The 16,607-nt window shown below is 46.3% G+C and overlaps 1 protein-coding gene across 1 annotated transcript in view; it reads left to right on the top strand.

Annotated features, from left to right (window-relative positions):
* Positions 1-2,664: 2,664 nt before the first annotated feature.
* LOC118378628 (NMDA receptor synaptonuclear signaling and neuronal migration factor-like) overlaps positions 2,665-16,607 on the top strand; it is a 54,479-nt gene continuing 40,536 nt past the window's right edge. Inside the window, exon 1 of the mRNA XM_052521508.1 lies at positions 2,665-3,060. Coding sequence (XP_052377468.1) covers positions 2,990-3,060 — 71 coding nt within the window. The 5' untranslated portion in view covers positions 2,665-2,989. The remainder of the gene's footprint in view (positions 3,061-16,607) is intronic.

Genomic DNA, 16,607 nt, shown 5'->3' on the forward strand with positions numbered 1-16,607 from the left:
TGGAAGACACATGAATTGATGCTTTTAGTGAAAGGTGTGGGTGGAGGTCAATACAGTAACTCTCTGACTCCTCTTTTACAGTTCAACTCTTTCTTCACACACACACACACACACACACACACACACACACACACACACACACACACACACACACACACACACACACACACACACACACACACACACACACACACACACACACACACACACACACACACACACACACACACACACACACACACACACACACACACACACACACTACCGTTCAAAAGTTTGGGGTCACTTAGAAATGTCCTTGTTTTTGAAAGAAAATCCAAAATAAATGTCCATTAAAATAACATCAAATTGATCCGAAATACAGTGTAGACATTGTTAATGTTGTAAATGACTATTGTAGCTGGAAACGGACGATTTTTAGTGGAATATCTACATAGGCGTACAGAAGCCCATTATCAGCAACCATCACTCCTGTGTTCCAATGGCATGTTATGTTAGCTAATCCAAGTTTATAATTTTAAAAGGCTAATTGATCATTAGAAAACCCTTTTGCAATTATGTTAGCACAGCTGAAAACTGTTGTCCTGATTAAAGAAGCAATCAAACTGGCCTTCTTTAGTCTAGTTGAGTATCTGGAGCATCAGCATTTGTGGGTTCGATTACAGGCTCAAAATGGCCACAAACAAATAACTTTCCTTCTGAAACTCGTCAGCCTATTTTGTTCTGAGAAATTAAGGCTATTCCATGTGAGAAATTGCCAAGGAACTGAAGATCTCGTACAACGCTGTGTACTTACTCCCTTCCTAAAACAGAGCAAACGGGCACTAACCTGAATAGAAAGAGGAGTGGGAGGCCCCGGTGCACAACTGAGCAAGAGCAAGAGGACAAGTACATTCGTGTCTAGTTTGAGAAACAGACGCCTCACAAGTTCCCAACTGGCAGGTTCATTAAATAGTGCCTGCAAACACCAGTCTCAACATCAACAGTGAAGAGCTGACATCTGGATGCTGGTGAACAAAACATTTGGGCAAAAATGTGATTTTCTTACAAAAACAAGAACATTTCTAAGTGACCCCAAACTTTTGAACAGTAGTGTACACACACACACACACACCCCTATCTTTAGTCTGTACAGGGAACCACCCTGTTTCCCCTCTTCATTTATCTCTCCTATTTCCTCCCCCGTCTACCCCTCCTCTCCACTTTAGTCTGTGGAACCACCCTGTTTCCCCTCTTCATTCATCTCTCCTATTTCCTCCCCAGTCTGCCCCTCCTCTCCACTTTAGTCTGTGGAACCACCCTGTTTCCCCTCTTCATTCATCTCTCCTATTTCCTCCCCAGTCTACCCCTCCTCTCCACTTTAGTCTGTGGAACCACCCTGTTTCCCCTCTTCATTCATCTCTCCTATTTCCTCCCCAGTCTACCCCTCCTCTCCACTTTAGTCTGTGGAACCACCCTGTTTCCCCTCTTCATTCATCTCTCCTATTTCCTCCCCAGTCTACCCCTCCTCCTCTCCACTTTATTCATCTCTCCTATTTCCTCCCCAGTCTGTGGAACCACCCTGTTTCCCCTCTTCATTCATCTCTCCTATTTCCTCCCCAGTCTACCCCCTCCTCTCCACTTTATTCATCTCTCCTATTTCCTCCCCAGTCTGTGGAACCACCCTGTTTCCCCTCTTCATTCATCTCTCCTATTTCCTCCCCAGTCTACCCCACCCTCCTCTCCACTTTAGTCTGTGGGAACCACCCTGTTTCCCCTCTTCATTCATCTCTCCTATTTCCTCCCCAGTCAGTCTGTGGAACCACCCTGTTTCCCCTCTTCATTCATCTTCCTATTTCCTCCCCAGTCTGTCTGGAACCACCCTGTTTCCCCTCTTCATTCATCTCTCCTATTTCCTCCCCCTCCTCTCCACTTTAGTCTACCCCTCCTCTCCACTTTATTTCCTCCCCAGTCTGCCCCTCTCTCCACTTTAGGAGCCACCCTGCGTGTCTGTGGAACCACCCTGTGTGTGTGTGCCACCCTGCGTGCGTGTGTGCGTGCGTGTGTAACAATGACTGAAACAGATTCTATAACAAACTCCCAAGGACGTCCAGTGCCTTCATTTGTTTCACTAGCAGGTTGTTTTGGGGATAGATTGATTAGTATTCGAAGGCTGATGGCCCGTTACTTGTTTGCTGTGTCTTCCAGTGGAGTGTGTGTATACAACCACACATCCCCAGTGTAACCTGCCCTGTGGGTTAACGATTTGTGTGTGTCTCAATACCTCACTTTGTGCTATCTAGAAAGTGACTCAACTAAGCACCAAAAGGACTCGGGCTTATACCTTATATCTTGACTTTAGGCACCTTAGTACATTTCTACATTTCAGTGAAATTGTAAGTAAAACGTGGGACAATGCACTTGCACATACCTGTATTTGTGTGTACAAACTTATACTGCAGGAATTAACTTTGGTGTAGGGGGATGACAGCTCCTTATATGGCTCTACTCAGTTTCCTGTCCACTGCCCCCCCACCCCACACGTACACACACCTAATGATGACAAGCAGGAGTCCAACCCCCTCACATCCCATTTTCTCTGATCAATGAAGAGAGCATGAGAGAGAGAGAGAGACACAGACATAGAGAGAGAGAGAGAGAGAGAGAGAGAGAGAGAGAGAGAGAGAGAGAGAGAGAGAGAGAGAGGAGAGGGAGAGAGAGAGGGAGAGAGAGAGAGAGCGTCACAGTGTTTTCGTTCAGTACACGTTACCTCACACACACTCTGAAGACACAGCAGCGAGAAAGGGCACCCGTATCTATCCGTTGCATTACTAGCTGGTTTCTTTCAGAGAGAGCTCTGCAGACGTGAAAATACCACGATTCCTGCCGAAGTGGAACTCTCGCCAGTTGCCAGTCTTTCCTGGATTCCCTTCGACCTTCTCGCCGCATTTCTCCATCCTAGGTTTTCTGGAATGAGCTGTTTTCCTGCTTGCGTCGTTTCCATGTCAGCATGGGAACTGCCGTGTCCAAAAGGAAGAATATAAGAAACGATGCGACATCTTCCGTGGCAGCAAAAGTTAGGTGAGTGCCCTCTGTCCCGACCGACCAAACACCCACCGACAGACTAGCCTTTCGGCATTACCGTCACATTGTAGCAGATATCTGCTGTGCTACAAAATTACTGAACATAGCGTGAGATAGGACCTAACAGTGACATTAAGGTCACCTCTTTATGCAACAAGAACAGGTGTATTTAGGCTAACCAACGAAACTGCGTAATTGCGCGTTTATTAACGCCTAGATCTATTCATGGTGGGTCCCCCCGCAATTATTTTACGTTATGTCGTCCCGTGCAGGACACCATTGGCGCATGCATGTCTCAGGGCGCATGCAGAAAGTGTGTATCATGACAGGGAATATGTTCACGTATACTGGACATCTCTATGGTGCAGTGCAATTTAGATTCGTTTGAGCTTAGTCCATTTCAACTTCAGTTCACTCTGTCTGGATCTCATTTGCAGACAACAGTTTAACACATTAGCACATATAGCTCTTGAAGGCGGCCTAAAATCAAAGATGATATGTAAAAGGATGGCAACATCGTCTTACCACATTTAGGAGACTGTAGCCTATGGGTCCCACCGCACGGATGATGACTTGTTTTAAACCAATGGATCAGATAAGAGGAACACGTACCATTAACCGTTATCTTTAGAAACAATTGGATTTGTAATGGTCTGCATTTGACCTTAATAGCAGCGACTACCGGTATTGGATGCACTGGCGTTGCACCCTGCGGGAAAATGATCGAGCTATCAATTCATCAATCAGCCGCAATTGACTCGCGCGCCTTCGGTCATCGGGCGTCACGGTGAGTTATTGCACCAGTCGGAAAATGGAAACAGAATGCCTATAAACGCCACCGTTCATTTATTAAGCAAAGAAAGCATAAACAATCCTATATTTGGCAGGTCTCTGAGGCTATAGGCTAAGGCTAACCAGTCTAAACGACCCACGTGAGCTAAACGTTACTTCGCGTGCCCTGTGAAAGTTTAAACACAGATCATTCATCTGGGAGTTTTCTGAAACCGTGTCACCAAGGCAATCATGTCTAACAGCACCGCATTTACGTTTATTCTAAAGTTGGCAATGCGCAGGTATTCTGTGTTTACTGTTTGGGTATATTGAGCGGAATAACCCGCAGTTTTATCAAAGCACGTCGTCTGATTATGGATTCCCCAAAAAATGGATCGGCCTCGACTCAATTTAGCCACTAATGAAATCAGTGTGATGGCTCCCTCATCCCATCATGGCTGCAGCTGCACCTTGGTGGGATTAAATGGACCTTGCAGCAGGTGGAATAGGAGAGAAATTCACAGAGATAAACATATCTGATTGGTCACACAACCTTTGTTTAATGGAGGTCACTGCATGACCTTGAATCCAGATGCTGGGTTAGTGTCATAGATAGATGTTGGATTATATTGGCATGCTAATGTCATTCTATGTGTGTGTGTGTGTGTGTGTGTGTGTGTGTGTGTGTGTGTGTGTGTGTGTGTGTGTGTGTGTGTGTGTGTGTGTGTGTGTGTGTGTGTGTGTGTGTGTGTGTGTGTGTGTGTGTGTAAACCCTCTCTGTATGCAGTGCTGTGTGTGTGTTTTCCACTCTGTACTGCGCTACTTTCTCTGAACACACGCAGGGCTATGACGAGAGAAAGGGGACATCTTTCTCTGAACACACACAGGGCTATGACGAGAGAAAGGGGACATCTTTCTCTGAACACACACAGGGCTATGACGAGAGAAAGGGGACATCTTTCTCTGAACACACACAGGGCTATGACGAGAGAAAGGGGACATCTTTCTCTGAACACACACAGGGCTATGATGAGAGAAAGGGGACATCTTTCTCTGAACACACGCAGGGCTATGAGGTGAGAAAGGGGACATCTTTCTCTGAACACACGCAGGGCTATGAGGAGAGAAAGGGGACATCTTTCTCTGAACACACACAGGGCTATGACGAGAGAAAGGGGACATCTTTCTCTGAACACACGCAGGGCTATGACGAGAGAAAGGGGACATCTTTCTCTGAACACACACAGGGCTATGACGAGAGAAAGGGGACATCTTTCTCTGAACACACGCAGGGCTATGACGAGAGAAAGGGGACATCTTTCTCTGAACACACGCAGGGCAATGACGAGAGAAAGGGGACATCTTTCTCTGAACACACGCAGGGCAATGAGAGAGAAAGGGGACATCTTTCTCTGAACACACGGGCTATGACGGAGAAAGGGGACATCTTTCTCTGAACACACACAGGGCTATGACGAGAGAAAGGGGACATCTTTCTCTGAACACACGCAGGGCTATGACGGAACACACACACAGGGCTAGACGAGAGAAAGGGGACATCTTTCTCTGAACACACACAGGGCAATGACGAGAGAAAGGGGACATCTTTCTCTGAACACACGCAGGGCTATGAGGAGAGAAAGGGGACATCTTTCTCTGAACACACACAGGGCTATGACGAGAGAAAGGGGACATCTTTCTCTGAACATTTCTCTCATCTCTTTCTTCACACACACACACACACACACACACACACACACACACACACACACACACACACACACACACACACACACACACACACACACACACACACACACACACACACACACACACACCAATCTCCTGCCTGACTCGTGGACATTATCTCTCATGCCTTTCAGTTGACTGGAGTTTGAATGATATGATTGAACATACAGTAGTATACACTAGAGTAGGATCCAGGCTCAGTACACTCCTCGGTACACTCCTCAGTACACTCCTCAGTACACTCCTCAGGACACTCCTCAGTACACTCCTCTGTACACTCCTCAGTACACTCCTCAGTACACTCCTCAGTACACTCCTCAGTACACTCCTCAGTACACTCCTCAGTACACTGCTCAGTACACTCCTCAGTACACTCCTCAGTACACTCCTCATTACACTCCTCGGTACACTCCTAAGTACACTCCTAAGTACACTCCTCATTACACTCCTCAGTACACTCCTCAGTACACTCCTCATTACACTCCTCAGTACACTCCTCAGTACACTCCTGAGTACACTCCTAAGTACACTCCTCTGTACACTCCTCAGTGCACTCCTAAGTACACTCCTCTGTACACTCCTCATTACGCTCCTCAGTACACTACTCAGTACACTCCCCAGTACACTCCTCAGGACACACCTCAGTACACTCCTCAGGACACTCCTCAGTACACTCCTCTGTACACTCCTCAGTACACTCCTCAGTACACTCCTCATTACATTCCTCTCAGTACACTGCTCAGTACACTCCTCAGTACACTCCTCAGTACACTCCTCATTACACTCCTCTCAGTACACTCCTCAATCTATGTAACCTAATCTATGTACTAACCTAATCTATGTAACATGTACAGTACTAACCTAATCTATGTGACATGTACAGTACTAACCTAATCTATGTAACATGTAACATGTACAGTACTAACCTAATCTATGTAACATGTAACATGTACAGTACTAACCTAATCTATGTAATATGTACAGTACTAACCTAATCTATGTAACATGTACAGTACTAACCTAATCTATGTAACATGTACAGTACTAACCTAATCTATGTAACATGTACAGTACTACCCTAATCTATGTAACATGTACAGTACTACCCTAATCTATGTAACATGTAACATGTACAGTACTAACCTAATCTATGTAACATGTAACATGTACAGTACTAACCTAATCTATGTAATATGTACAGTACTAACCTAATCTATGTAACATGTACAGTACTAACCTAATCTATGTAACATGTACAGTACTAACCTAATCTATGTAACATGTACAGTACTACCCTAATCTATGTAACATGTACAGTACTACCCTAATCTATGTAACATGTAACATATACAGTACTAACCTAATCGATGTAACATGTACAGTACTAACCTAATCTATGTAACATGTACAGTACTAACCTAATCTATGTAACATGTAACATGTACAGTACTAACCTAATCTATGTAACATGTAACATGTACAGTACTAACCTAATCTATGTAACATGTAACATGTACAGTACTAACCTAATCTATGTAACATGTAACATGTACAGTACTAACCTAATCTATGTAACATGTAACATGTACAGTACTAACCTAATCTATGTAACATGTAACATGTACACACTCATCGTAGGGGGAATATAATCCTGCAGCAAGAGGATTTAAATATCTGAAGAAAGATTTAGAATCGCCACCAGGGGGCAGCTGGAAGCGGTTTTTGTATACGATGCAGTACCGTACCCACATTAGATAAATAGTTTTATTATATGTTGAAGGCAAGCAGTAATGCAGAATAAACTGTTTTGGTTACCTGTGTGGTCTTGCGGTTAAAGGCACGGACCCCAACACACATATGCCGAAATTGGCAAGGATTTGATTCCTGCTCTTTGATTCGTGGATGAATGTCTATTTTTGGCACATTAATTCCACGTCGTTACAGGGTTAAAACAGAAAACAAGTCAAAGGTTAACAGTCTAGGCACGTGCTTCTACACCTGCATTGTTTGCTGTTTGGGGTTTTAGGCTGGGTTTCTGTACGGCACTTTGAGATATCAGCTGATGTACGAAGGGCTATATAAATACATTTGATTTTGATTTGATTCCGAGTGGTTTTGGGGGAGAATAATCAGTATTCTTAGTGGTTGCTAGAACATTGTGAACCGTTGTAGTAGCACAATGATCTATCTATACAGCGCACTCCAGCTCCGAGCCGCATGAGTGTTTGGTCGATTTCGTGACCAGCCCGAGCCTACATTAATTAGGCCCATGAATTGCGTGTTAAATAAATAGTCTGATAATTTACGCATCGAGGAAATGTGCCTCAGCTCAACAAAAGCTTGAAGATATACTAGTCTGGAGGAACGTGTGTATGTACAGTAGGCCCACATCGATCAATCAACTGATGGCCCAAATCAGCGCATCAACTCAGCCTGGGAAAAACAAACAGTAGTCTATTATCAGTTTTCACCTTTCATTATTTGACAATGAATAGGCTAACTGGTAGCATAAAGAATGTACTGGAATATAATCAAATAGCAAGGGGCCTTGTGCAACCATCAATGGCACTAGATTATCGCCAGTTGATGTCTCATTAAACAATCAATAGCACTAAATTCACCCACACAGCTGATCTCAATCATTATTGGTCACCTCATTACTGCGCCCTAAAATACGATGTCAGTGTTACATTAATGTTAGTCCTGCTTGCAACCAAAATGTTTCAAGATACACTCTAAATATTTCTATTTATACACAAAAGTATGTGGACACCCCTTCAAATTAGTGGATTCGGCTATTTCAGCCACACCCGTTGCTGATCGACCACACAGCCATGCGATCTCCATAGACAAACATTGAAAGTAGAATGGCCATAATGAAGAGCTCAGTGACTTTCAACGTGGCACGGTCATAGAATGCCACCTTTCCAACAAGTCAGTTCGTCAAATTTCTGCCCTGCTAGAGCTGTCCCTGTCCCTGTAAGTGCTGTTACTGTGAAGTGGAAACGTCTAGGAGCAACAACGGCTCAGCCGTGAAGTGGTAGGCCACACAAGCTCACGGAACTGGACTGCCGAGTGCTGAAACACGAACATCGTCTGTCCTCGGTTGCAACACTCACTCCCGAATTCCAAACTGCCTCTGGAAGGAACGTCAGCACAATAACTGTTTGTCAGGAGCTTCATGAAATGGGTTTCCATGGCTGAGCAGCTGCACACAAGCCTAAGATCACCATGTGCAATGCCAAGCGCCGGCTGGAGTGGTGTGAAGCCGCCATTGGACTCTGGAGCAGTGGAAACACATACTCTGGAGTGATGAATCACGCTTCACCATCTGGCAGTCCGACAGATGCATCTGGGTTTGATGGATGCCAGGAGAACGCTACCTACTCGAATGCATAGTGCCAACTGTAAAATTTGGTGTAGGAGGAATAATGGTCTGGGGCTGTTTTTCATGGTTTGGGTCAGGCCCCTTAGTTCCAGTGAAGGGAAATCTTAATGCAACAGCATACAAAGACATTCTCGATGATTCTATACTTCCAACGTTGTGGCAACAGTTTCGGGAAGGCCCTTTCCTGTTTCAGCATGACAATGCCCCCGTGCACAAAGCGAGGCACATACAGAAATGGTTTGTCGAGATCGGTGTGGAAGAACTTGAATGGCCTGCACAGATCCCTGACCTCAACCCCAATTGAACACCTTTGGAATGAATTGGAACACCGACTGCGAGGCAGGCCTAATCGCCCAACATCTGTGCCCGACCTCACTAATGCTCTTACGCAGCGCTCTTTGCTGAATGTAAGGAAGTCCATGCAGCCACGTTCCAAACGGAAAGCCCAGAAGAGTGGAGGCTGTTGTAGCAGCAGAGATGGGGCCGACTCCGTATTAATGCCCATGATTTTGGAATGAGATGGTCGAGCAGGTGTCCACGTACTTTTTGGTCATGTAGTGTATGTTCGCCCTCTGGTTTGTATTGCAATCGGAATAACTTTTTGGACTAAAGGTGTTTTATATGTTTGACCAACATTCCATACAATAATACAAAGCAAGCATTTCCTCGTTTACCATCTACCTTGACACTTTGTATGAATGGAAACTAATGTTGGTGTCGTCTATTTTTATTTGTTTCTTATTTATGTTGTCTAATAGTGTCTGGTATGGTAATTTCTTATCAAGATCAGGGGTAAAATATCCCCGAACTGTCCATATTTAAAATGGTCCATTTAATTATTTGTGCCACAAGGGCATGGGCTGGCTTCAAACCAACACGAACACTGTAGGCCTTTATGTGTTCTGAAGGCTGTGTCCCGAACCTCTAGACCACCCCAGGACACAATTGAACTGAATCTTGACCTTAGCATACACTTGGCACTTGTATGTCATAGCCTAGTGGAGACGAATATCTATCTTATTCAGCTATATAAAACAATGTTGGCTGATCTGTATGGCTGCGTTTCAGGCACATTTTTGTACATTTGAATGTTGCAGTAATAGGAGCTTGGCCTGTAGTGTTTGAGGAAGCAAGATACATTTATTTTGATAGCAAGCCCTGATCCCAATGACTCTACTGCCCCCGCATGGAGAGAAAGATAACTGCTCATTTTCAGGGACTTTAGGGGAAAGTTCTCTGCGACAAAAGAATGATCAAGTTAAGATCCGACATCTCTAGACACACACACACACACACACACACATGCACACAAACACAAACACAAACACACACACACACACACACACACACACACACACACACACACACACACACACACACACACACACACACACACACACACACACACACACACAAACAACAGTACAGCTGGTACAGACTGAACAGTACAGAGTCCTTCTATTTGTTGCACCCCGTCCTGCTCTCCTCCCCATTGTCTAAAGGACAGGCAGGGCTCTGCAGCTCTGCAAACTGCTCCTCCTATCAGAGTGGTCTGTCTTTTTGCAGTGCCTGTTCTCCTGCTCTACCCCACTGTGCTTTACTCTATGCCTTCTCATATTCTCTCCCTCTGTGCTCCATCAAAGAGCCTCATTCACAGTACCTTCTGTCCCTGCTGGATCCCGACATATAGCGTGTTTCCTCTTTATCTCCCTCTCTCCCCTCCTCCCCCTCTCTCCCCTCCTCCCTCTCTCCCCACCCCCTCTCTCCCCTCCTCCCTCTCTCCCCTCCTCCCCCTCTCTCCCCTCCTCCCTCTCCCCTCCTCCCTCTCTCCCCTCCTCCCCCTCTCTCCCCTCCTCCCCCCTCCTCCCTCTCCCCCTCCTCCCTCTCCCCCCCTCCCCCTCTCTCCCCCTCCTCCCTCTCTCCCCTCCTCCCTCTCTCCCCTCCTCCCTCTCTCCCCTCCTCCCCTCCTCTCCCTCCTCCCTCTCCCCCCTCCCCCTCTCTCCCCTCCTCCCTCCCCCTCCTCCCTCTCTCCCCTCCTCCCCCTCTCTCCCCTCCTCCCCCTCTCTCCCCTCCTCCCCCGATAGTACCTACGATTCTTGACATTTGGCCTTCCCCTTTCCTCTCTGTTGCCCACCTATGGATTCATTGCGAATGCTTTCTCTTTCCTGTCCTCTTCTTTAAGCCCACTCATCTCCGAGGCTGAGCCTGAACCAGAAGCAGTGAAAGTGTGCGTCCTGTGTTAGTGGGACATATGGCTGAGCTCCGTGGCTCCTCCGTGCTCCCGTAGGCCGGTGTCTGTGTGATGGATGAGGCCAGCTGTTCTCATCCACAGTGGCGAGGCCTCTCTGTCTCGCTCATCCGTTCCTGGCGTTAGCGTCAGGAAACACAGGGTCAAACTGCGGAGGGGGGGGGGGGCTCACTGAAGAGCTCCGCCAGGGGACACAGCAAACGACTGGAGGTCACGCACATCTCAGCCACTGCGTCCGGACAGCCGGTGTGTGTCCGGTGTCTGAGTCATCACTCATTTACCGGTATTTTTACACACTCTTGTTAGTATATACAGTCTGGTGAAGAGCAATGCTTCGTGTCTTTACAGCACACAGTGCTTATCGTATAGGGGTGGATGGGGTCGGACAGTTAATCGCATCCAACAGCCAATCCAAATGCCCCGCACTACGAGGTGTCTGGCCACTCTAGGTGTTGATTGGACGGTGCAGACAGAGTGTCAGACTGACTCAGTGAAGATGCGGAGACAGCCGTGTGGGTGTGTGAACACCACAGAGATAGATAGTCTGTGAGGGCACGGGCGGCGCCATTGGGGCCATCTCCATTTTGAAGTAGTCCATGTTCTTCTTCTACTACTACTATGAGTTGATATACAAACCGAAAGAGTGCACACTGCCTAGTGTTTACTCACAAGTATAATTCATTGGCTGGTCCCTCCTGATGACCCTGATGGAATCATGGAATCATCCCTTAACCCATAGAATGCCCCACCAAGTTGACTACTTTAAAATGGTGGAAGCCCTCAACGTCCATATGCCTAAACAGGTTTTATCTATCTCGAGTCCCCTATCTGACCTGATTGCATTACGGATCACACAGACTACTGAACCCTTCGAACAGCTCGAGCAACAGTTCGCTCACCCTGCAGCCGTTTTTGGATCGTCGTTGGCAATATGGCAACGAACAAATCCTTGATCTGTGTGTCCTTAAGGAGAGCGATACGATTGATCGGTCGAAGCTAATTGGACAACGAGAGCACTCTGACAGATGGAGCGACGGGGCTCCTTTCAAAGAAAAGGCAGGCGGGTTGAAATACAATGGGTCGTTCTATCTCTACGGCCAGTGCATTGTCTCTGGTGATGCAGCGTGACAGATAGCCTCACCCCGTTTATTTGGTCTGTTCCCCATCCTCTCACATAATGCTGCTTTCCCTCTGTTATTTATTCCTCCACCCCGCTTGTCTGTCTGTTCTTCGGAGGCTGAACTATCTTAAGATTAGCTTACTCAACTGTGAAAGGAGCTATCGAGCTCCTGTGTTCTCTCTCTCTGTCTCCCTCCATCCCTGTTTAGTAAAGGTCATTAAAAGTGATTGCTGTTATTACGCTGATTGGGTGATACCGACACACAGCAGTTAGGCCTGGTTCTGTGTGTGTGTGTGTGTGTGTGTGTGTGTGTGTGTGTGTGTGTGTGTGTGTGTGTGTGTGTGTGTGTGTGTGTGTGTGTGTGTGTGTGTGTGTGTGTGTGTGTGTGTGTGTGTGTGTGTGTGTGTGTAAATGCTTCTGTGCATGTGTTTGATGAGCTGCGTCGGGGGCGGGAGGGAATTCAGCGCCAAACTCAGGGGTTGAGGAGGCTGAAGTGGCACCTACTCTCTGACGAGGTGACATTTGAATCGGTCCTCTGATCAAGTGCTGGGCCCCAATGCCCTATAAAGCACCCCTACAAGAGCCTGCAATTAGAGAGCCTAACTACTCACACCTATCAGGTGGATTTAAGCTCAGGGAGTTGAGCTAAGCAGCTGGAAGAGAAAAAGCTATTAGTGAAACAGCGAGAGGATTCGATTAACCAACATTTATAGATATTGCTGGCCAGCCCATTGTTTATAGATGAGGGGAGCCAAAGGCTGGGGATTTGATCTACAGGTATCCAAGGACTACTGAGAATCCTGCCAGTGGACTGCTGCTTGTCTTGCGGCATTAGTTGTTTGTCCTCTAAATGATATCGGAGTATGTCGTTTCACTGCATTAAGAGGCAAAGAGAAAGGACAGGGAAGGATTGATAGAGTTGATAGAGAAACGACAGGGAAGGATTGATAGAGTTGATAGAGAAAGGACAGGGAAGGATTGATAGAGTTGATAGAGAAACGACAGGGAAGGATTGATAGAGTTGATAGAGAAATGACAGGGAAGGATTGATAGAGTTGATAGAGAAACGACAGGGAAGGATTGATAGAGTTGATAGAGAAAGGACAGGGAAGGATTGATAGAGTTGATAGAGAAACGACAGAGAAGGATTGATAGAGTTGATAGAGAAAGGACAGGGAAGGATTGATAGAGTTGATAGAGAAAGGACAGGGAAGGATTGATAGAGTTGATAGGGAAGGATTGATAGAGTTGATAGAGAAAGGACAGGGAAGGATTGATAGAGTTGATAGAGAAACGACAGAGAAGGATTGATAGAGTTGATAGAGAAACGACAGGGAAGGATTGATAGAGTTGATAGAGAAAGGACAGGGAAGGATTGATAGAGTTGATAGAGAAACGACAGGGAAGGATTGATAGAGTTGATAGAGAAACGAAAAGGAAGGACTGATAGAGTTGATAGAGAAATGACAGGGAAGGATTGATAGAGTTGATAGAGAAACGACAGGGAAGGATTGATAGAGTTGATAGAGAAACGACAAGGAAGGATTGATAGAGTTGATAGAGAAATGACAGGGAAGGATTGATAGAGTTGATAGAGAAACGACAAGGAAGGATTGATAGAGTTGATAGAGAAATGACAGGGAAGGATTGATAGAGTTGATAGAGAAACGACAAGGAAGGATTGATAGAGTTGATAGAGAAATGACAGGGAAGGATTGATAGAGTTGATAGAGAAACGACAAGGAAGGATTGATAGAGTTGATAGAGAAATGACAGGGAAGGATTGATAGAGTTGATAGAGAAACGACAGAGAAGGATTGATAGAGTTGATAGAGAAATGACAGGGAAGGATTGATAGAGTTGATGCATTTTAAGGATTGATAGTTGATAGAGAAATGACAGGGAAGGATTGATAGAGTTGATAGAGAAACGACTGAAGGATTGATTTTGCCCAAAGGATTGATTTGATAGAGAAAACAGGGAAGGATGATTTTTAAAAAGGACAGGAAAATTGATAGCTGTCTGATAGAGAAACACAGAGAAGGATTGATAGAGTTGATAGACAAAGTCATTGACACACACACACACACACACACACACACACACACACACACACACACACACACACACACACACACACACACACACACACACACACACACACACACACACACACACACACACACACACACACACACACACACACACACACACAAGCAGATATCATATTGTAGAACACAGAAGAGGAGTATGTGAGCTGTTTGTTTCGTATACAGTGTGTATGAAGTGGTGCATAGAACTCTATATTGGCCCAGCTAGTACTAGTAAGAGGGTCGGAAGACCTCTATACTCACGCAGACTTCAAACTCTCTACTATAGTAGCATCCTCACAACATTTCACCACCTACTCTTGTGATGACCATTGTGTAGCTACAGCTGCAGGGTCCTGGGCTGCAGGCATAGCCACTTGTCACCTCCATTTTCTCTCTTTCTCTCTCTCCTCTCCCTCTGGTTTTCTTTCCACATCCTCCTCCTCCTCTTCTTTCTCTACCTTTCATCTTTAATATGCTCCTTTCTTCTCTTTCCGCTCAGTTGTAATCGTCCTCCCCTCCACCTTCCCCAAATCCTTTACCTCAACCCTCTCCTCCACTCACATGTCTGGGAGCATGCTTCCCCCTTCCTCCCCCCTCTCTCTCTCTGTCACTAACATGCCGTCTCACTAACCCTAGTGTTCCCTCCCTCTCACCTCTATATAGTTAAGCATCCTCCAGATGTGCCAGCCTCTGGGGTGTGATGGTGGAAAGGAGGGAGAGAGACAGAGAGAGAGAGAGAGAGGCAGAGAGAGAGAGAGACAGAGAGAGAGAGAGAGAGAGAGAGAGAGAGAGAGAGAGAGAGAGAGACAGAGAGACAGAGAGGCAGAGAGAGAGAGAGACAGAGAGAGAGAGAGACAGAGCGAGAGAGGCAGAGAGAGAGAGAGAGACAGAGAGAGAGAGAGAGAGAGAGGCAGAGAGGGAGCGAGTGAAGGAGAAAACGAGAAAATAAGATGGAGTTGGAGAGGCGGGTTGGCTCTCTCTTTTCTCCTCTGTTTCGGCTCATGTTTTATGGATGCCTTGTATCTCCCAGGCAACCGTATGTATCCTGTTGTTGATTTTAATCAAAGCTCCGAGCTGCTGAATAATAAAAAAAAGGGAGACATGAAAAGGCCTTCAGAAGCTTCAGAAGGGATGGAGTAATTACCCATTACACCAGACCAGCTTAATCACACTCTACACCGAGAGAGAGCTCCCAGCAGGCCTGACTAATCGCACCGTGACGAATTCCACTAGCTCGCATGCATCCACAAACACAAACAGAAACACACACATTCCAGAGGAGGCTGGTGGGAGGAGCTTTAGGAGGATGGATTATTGGAATGGAATAAATGGAACGGTATCAAACATATGGAAATTACAACGAGCCTGTCCTCCTATAGCTCCTCCCACCAGCCTCCTCTGACACGCACCACACACACAAACCCAGCATCCCGGAGAGGAAGCTACTGTTTAGCCAGAGAGGAAGATGGAAGGTGCAGTGACAGACACCTGCATGCAGGGCTATTTTTAAATGTGCACAGGAGCCGTTTGGTGCACGTGTCGAGCCAGTCCTTTGCTGGTGACATCCCGAAACCCAGAGAACCAGACTGTTGCTGTAACTGTTGTGTGGAGGAGCTTCAAGCATTGACAGAGAACCGGACTGTTGTACCACAGAGGGGCTCTGAAGTGGACCCTTTTTAACTGATTTAAACAGTCGGAGAGAGGGAGGCAAATAGAAAAGAGGGAGCGTTCCCCTCGTCTCTCTCCCCGAATGAAGGCTCCCAGTCAGTCCCAGGGAATTGTCTATAAAAGGCCTCACATGGTGGCTGGCCTTCAATAATAAGAATAGAGGGCTGTCAGGGACGTCCAACCACTGTGCCTCTTCTGTTTCCTGACTACTGATAGATACCAGGGCTGGTACATAGGAAGGGACAGATACCAGGGCAGGTACATAGGAAGGGACAGATACCATGGCAGGTACATAGGAAGGGACAGATACCAGGGCTGGTACATAGGAAGGGACAGATACCAGGGCAGGGCTGGTACATAGGAAGGGACAGATACCAGGGCAGGTACATAGGAAGGGACAGATACCAGGGCAGGTACATAGGAAGGGACAGATACCAGGGCAGGTACATAGGAAGGGACTTCTGGGCAGCTCAGTTGGTACAGCATGGCGCATAGTAAGGGACGATA

The sequence above is a fragment of the Oncorhynchus keta genome, chromosome 6 (assembly GCF_023373465.1).
Source record: "Oncorhynchus keta strain PuntledgeMale-10-30-2019 chromosome 6, Oket_V2, whole genome shotgun sequence".
Taxonomy (NCBI): Eukaryota; Metazoa; Chordata; class Actinopteri; order Salmoniformes; family Salmonidae; genus Oncorhynchus; species Oncorhynchus keta.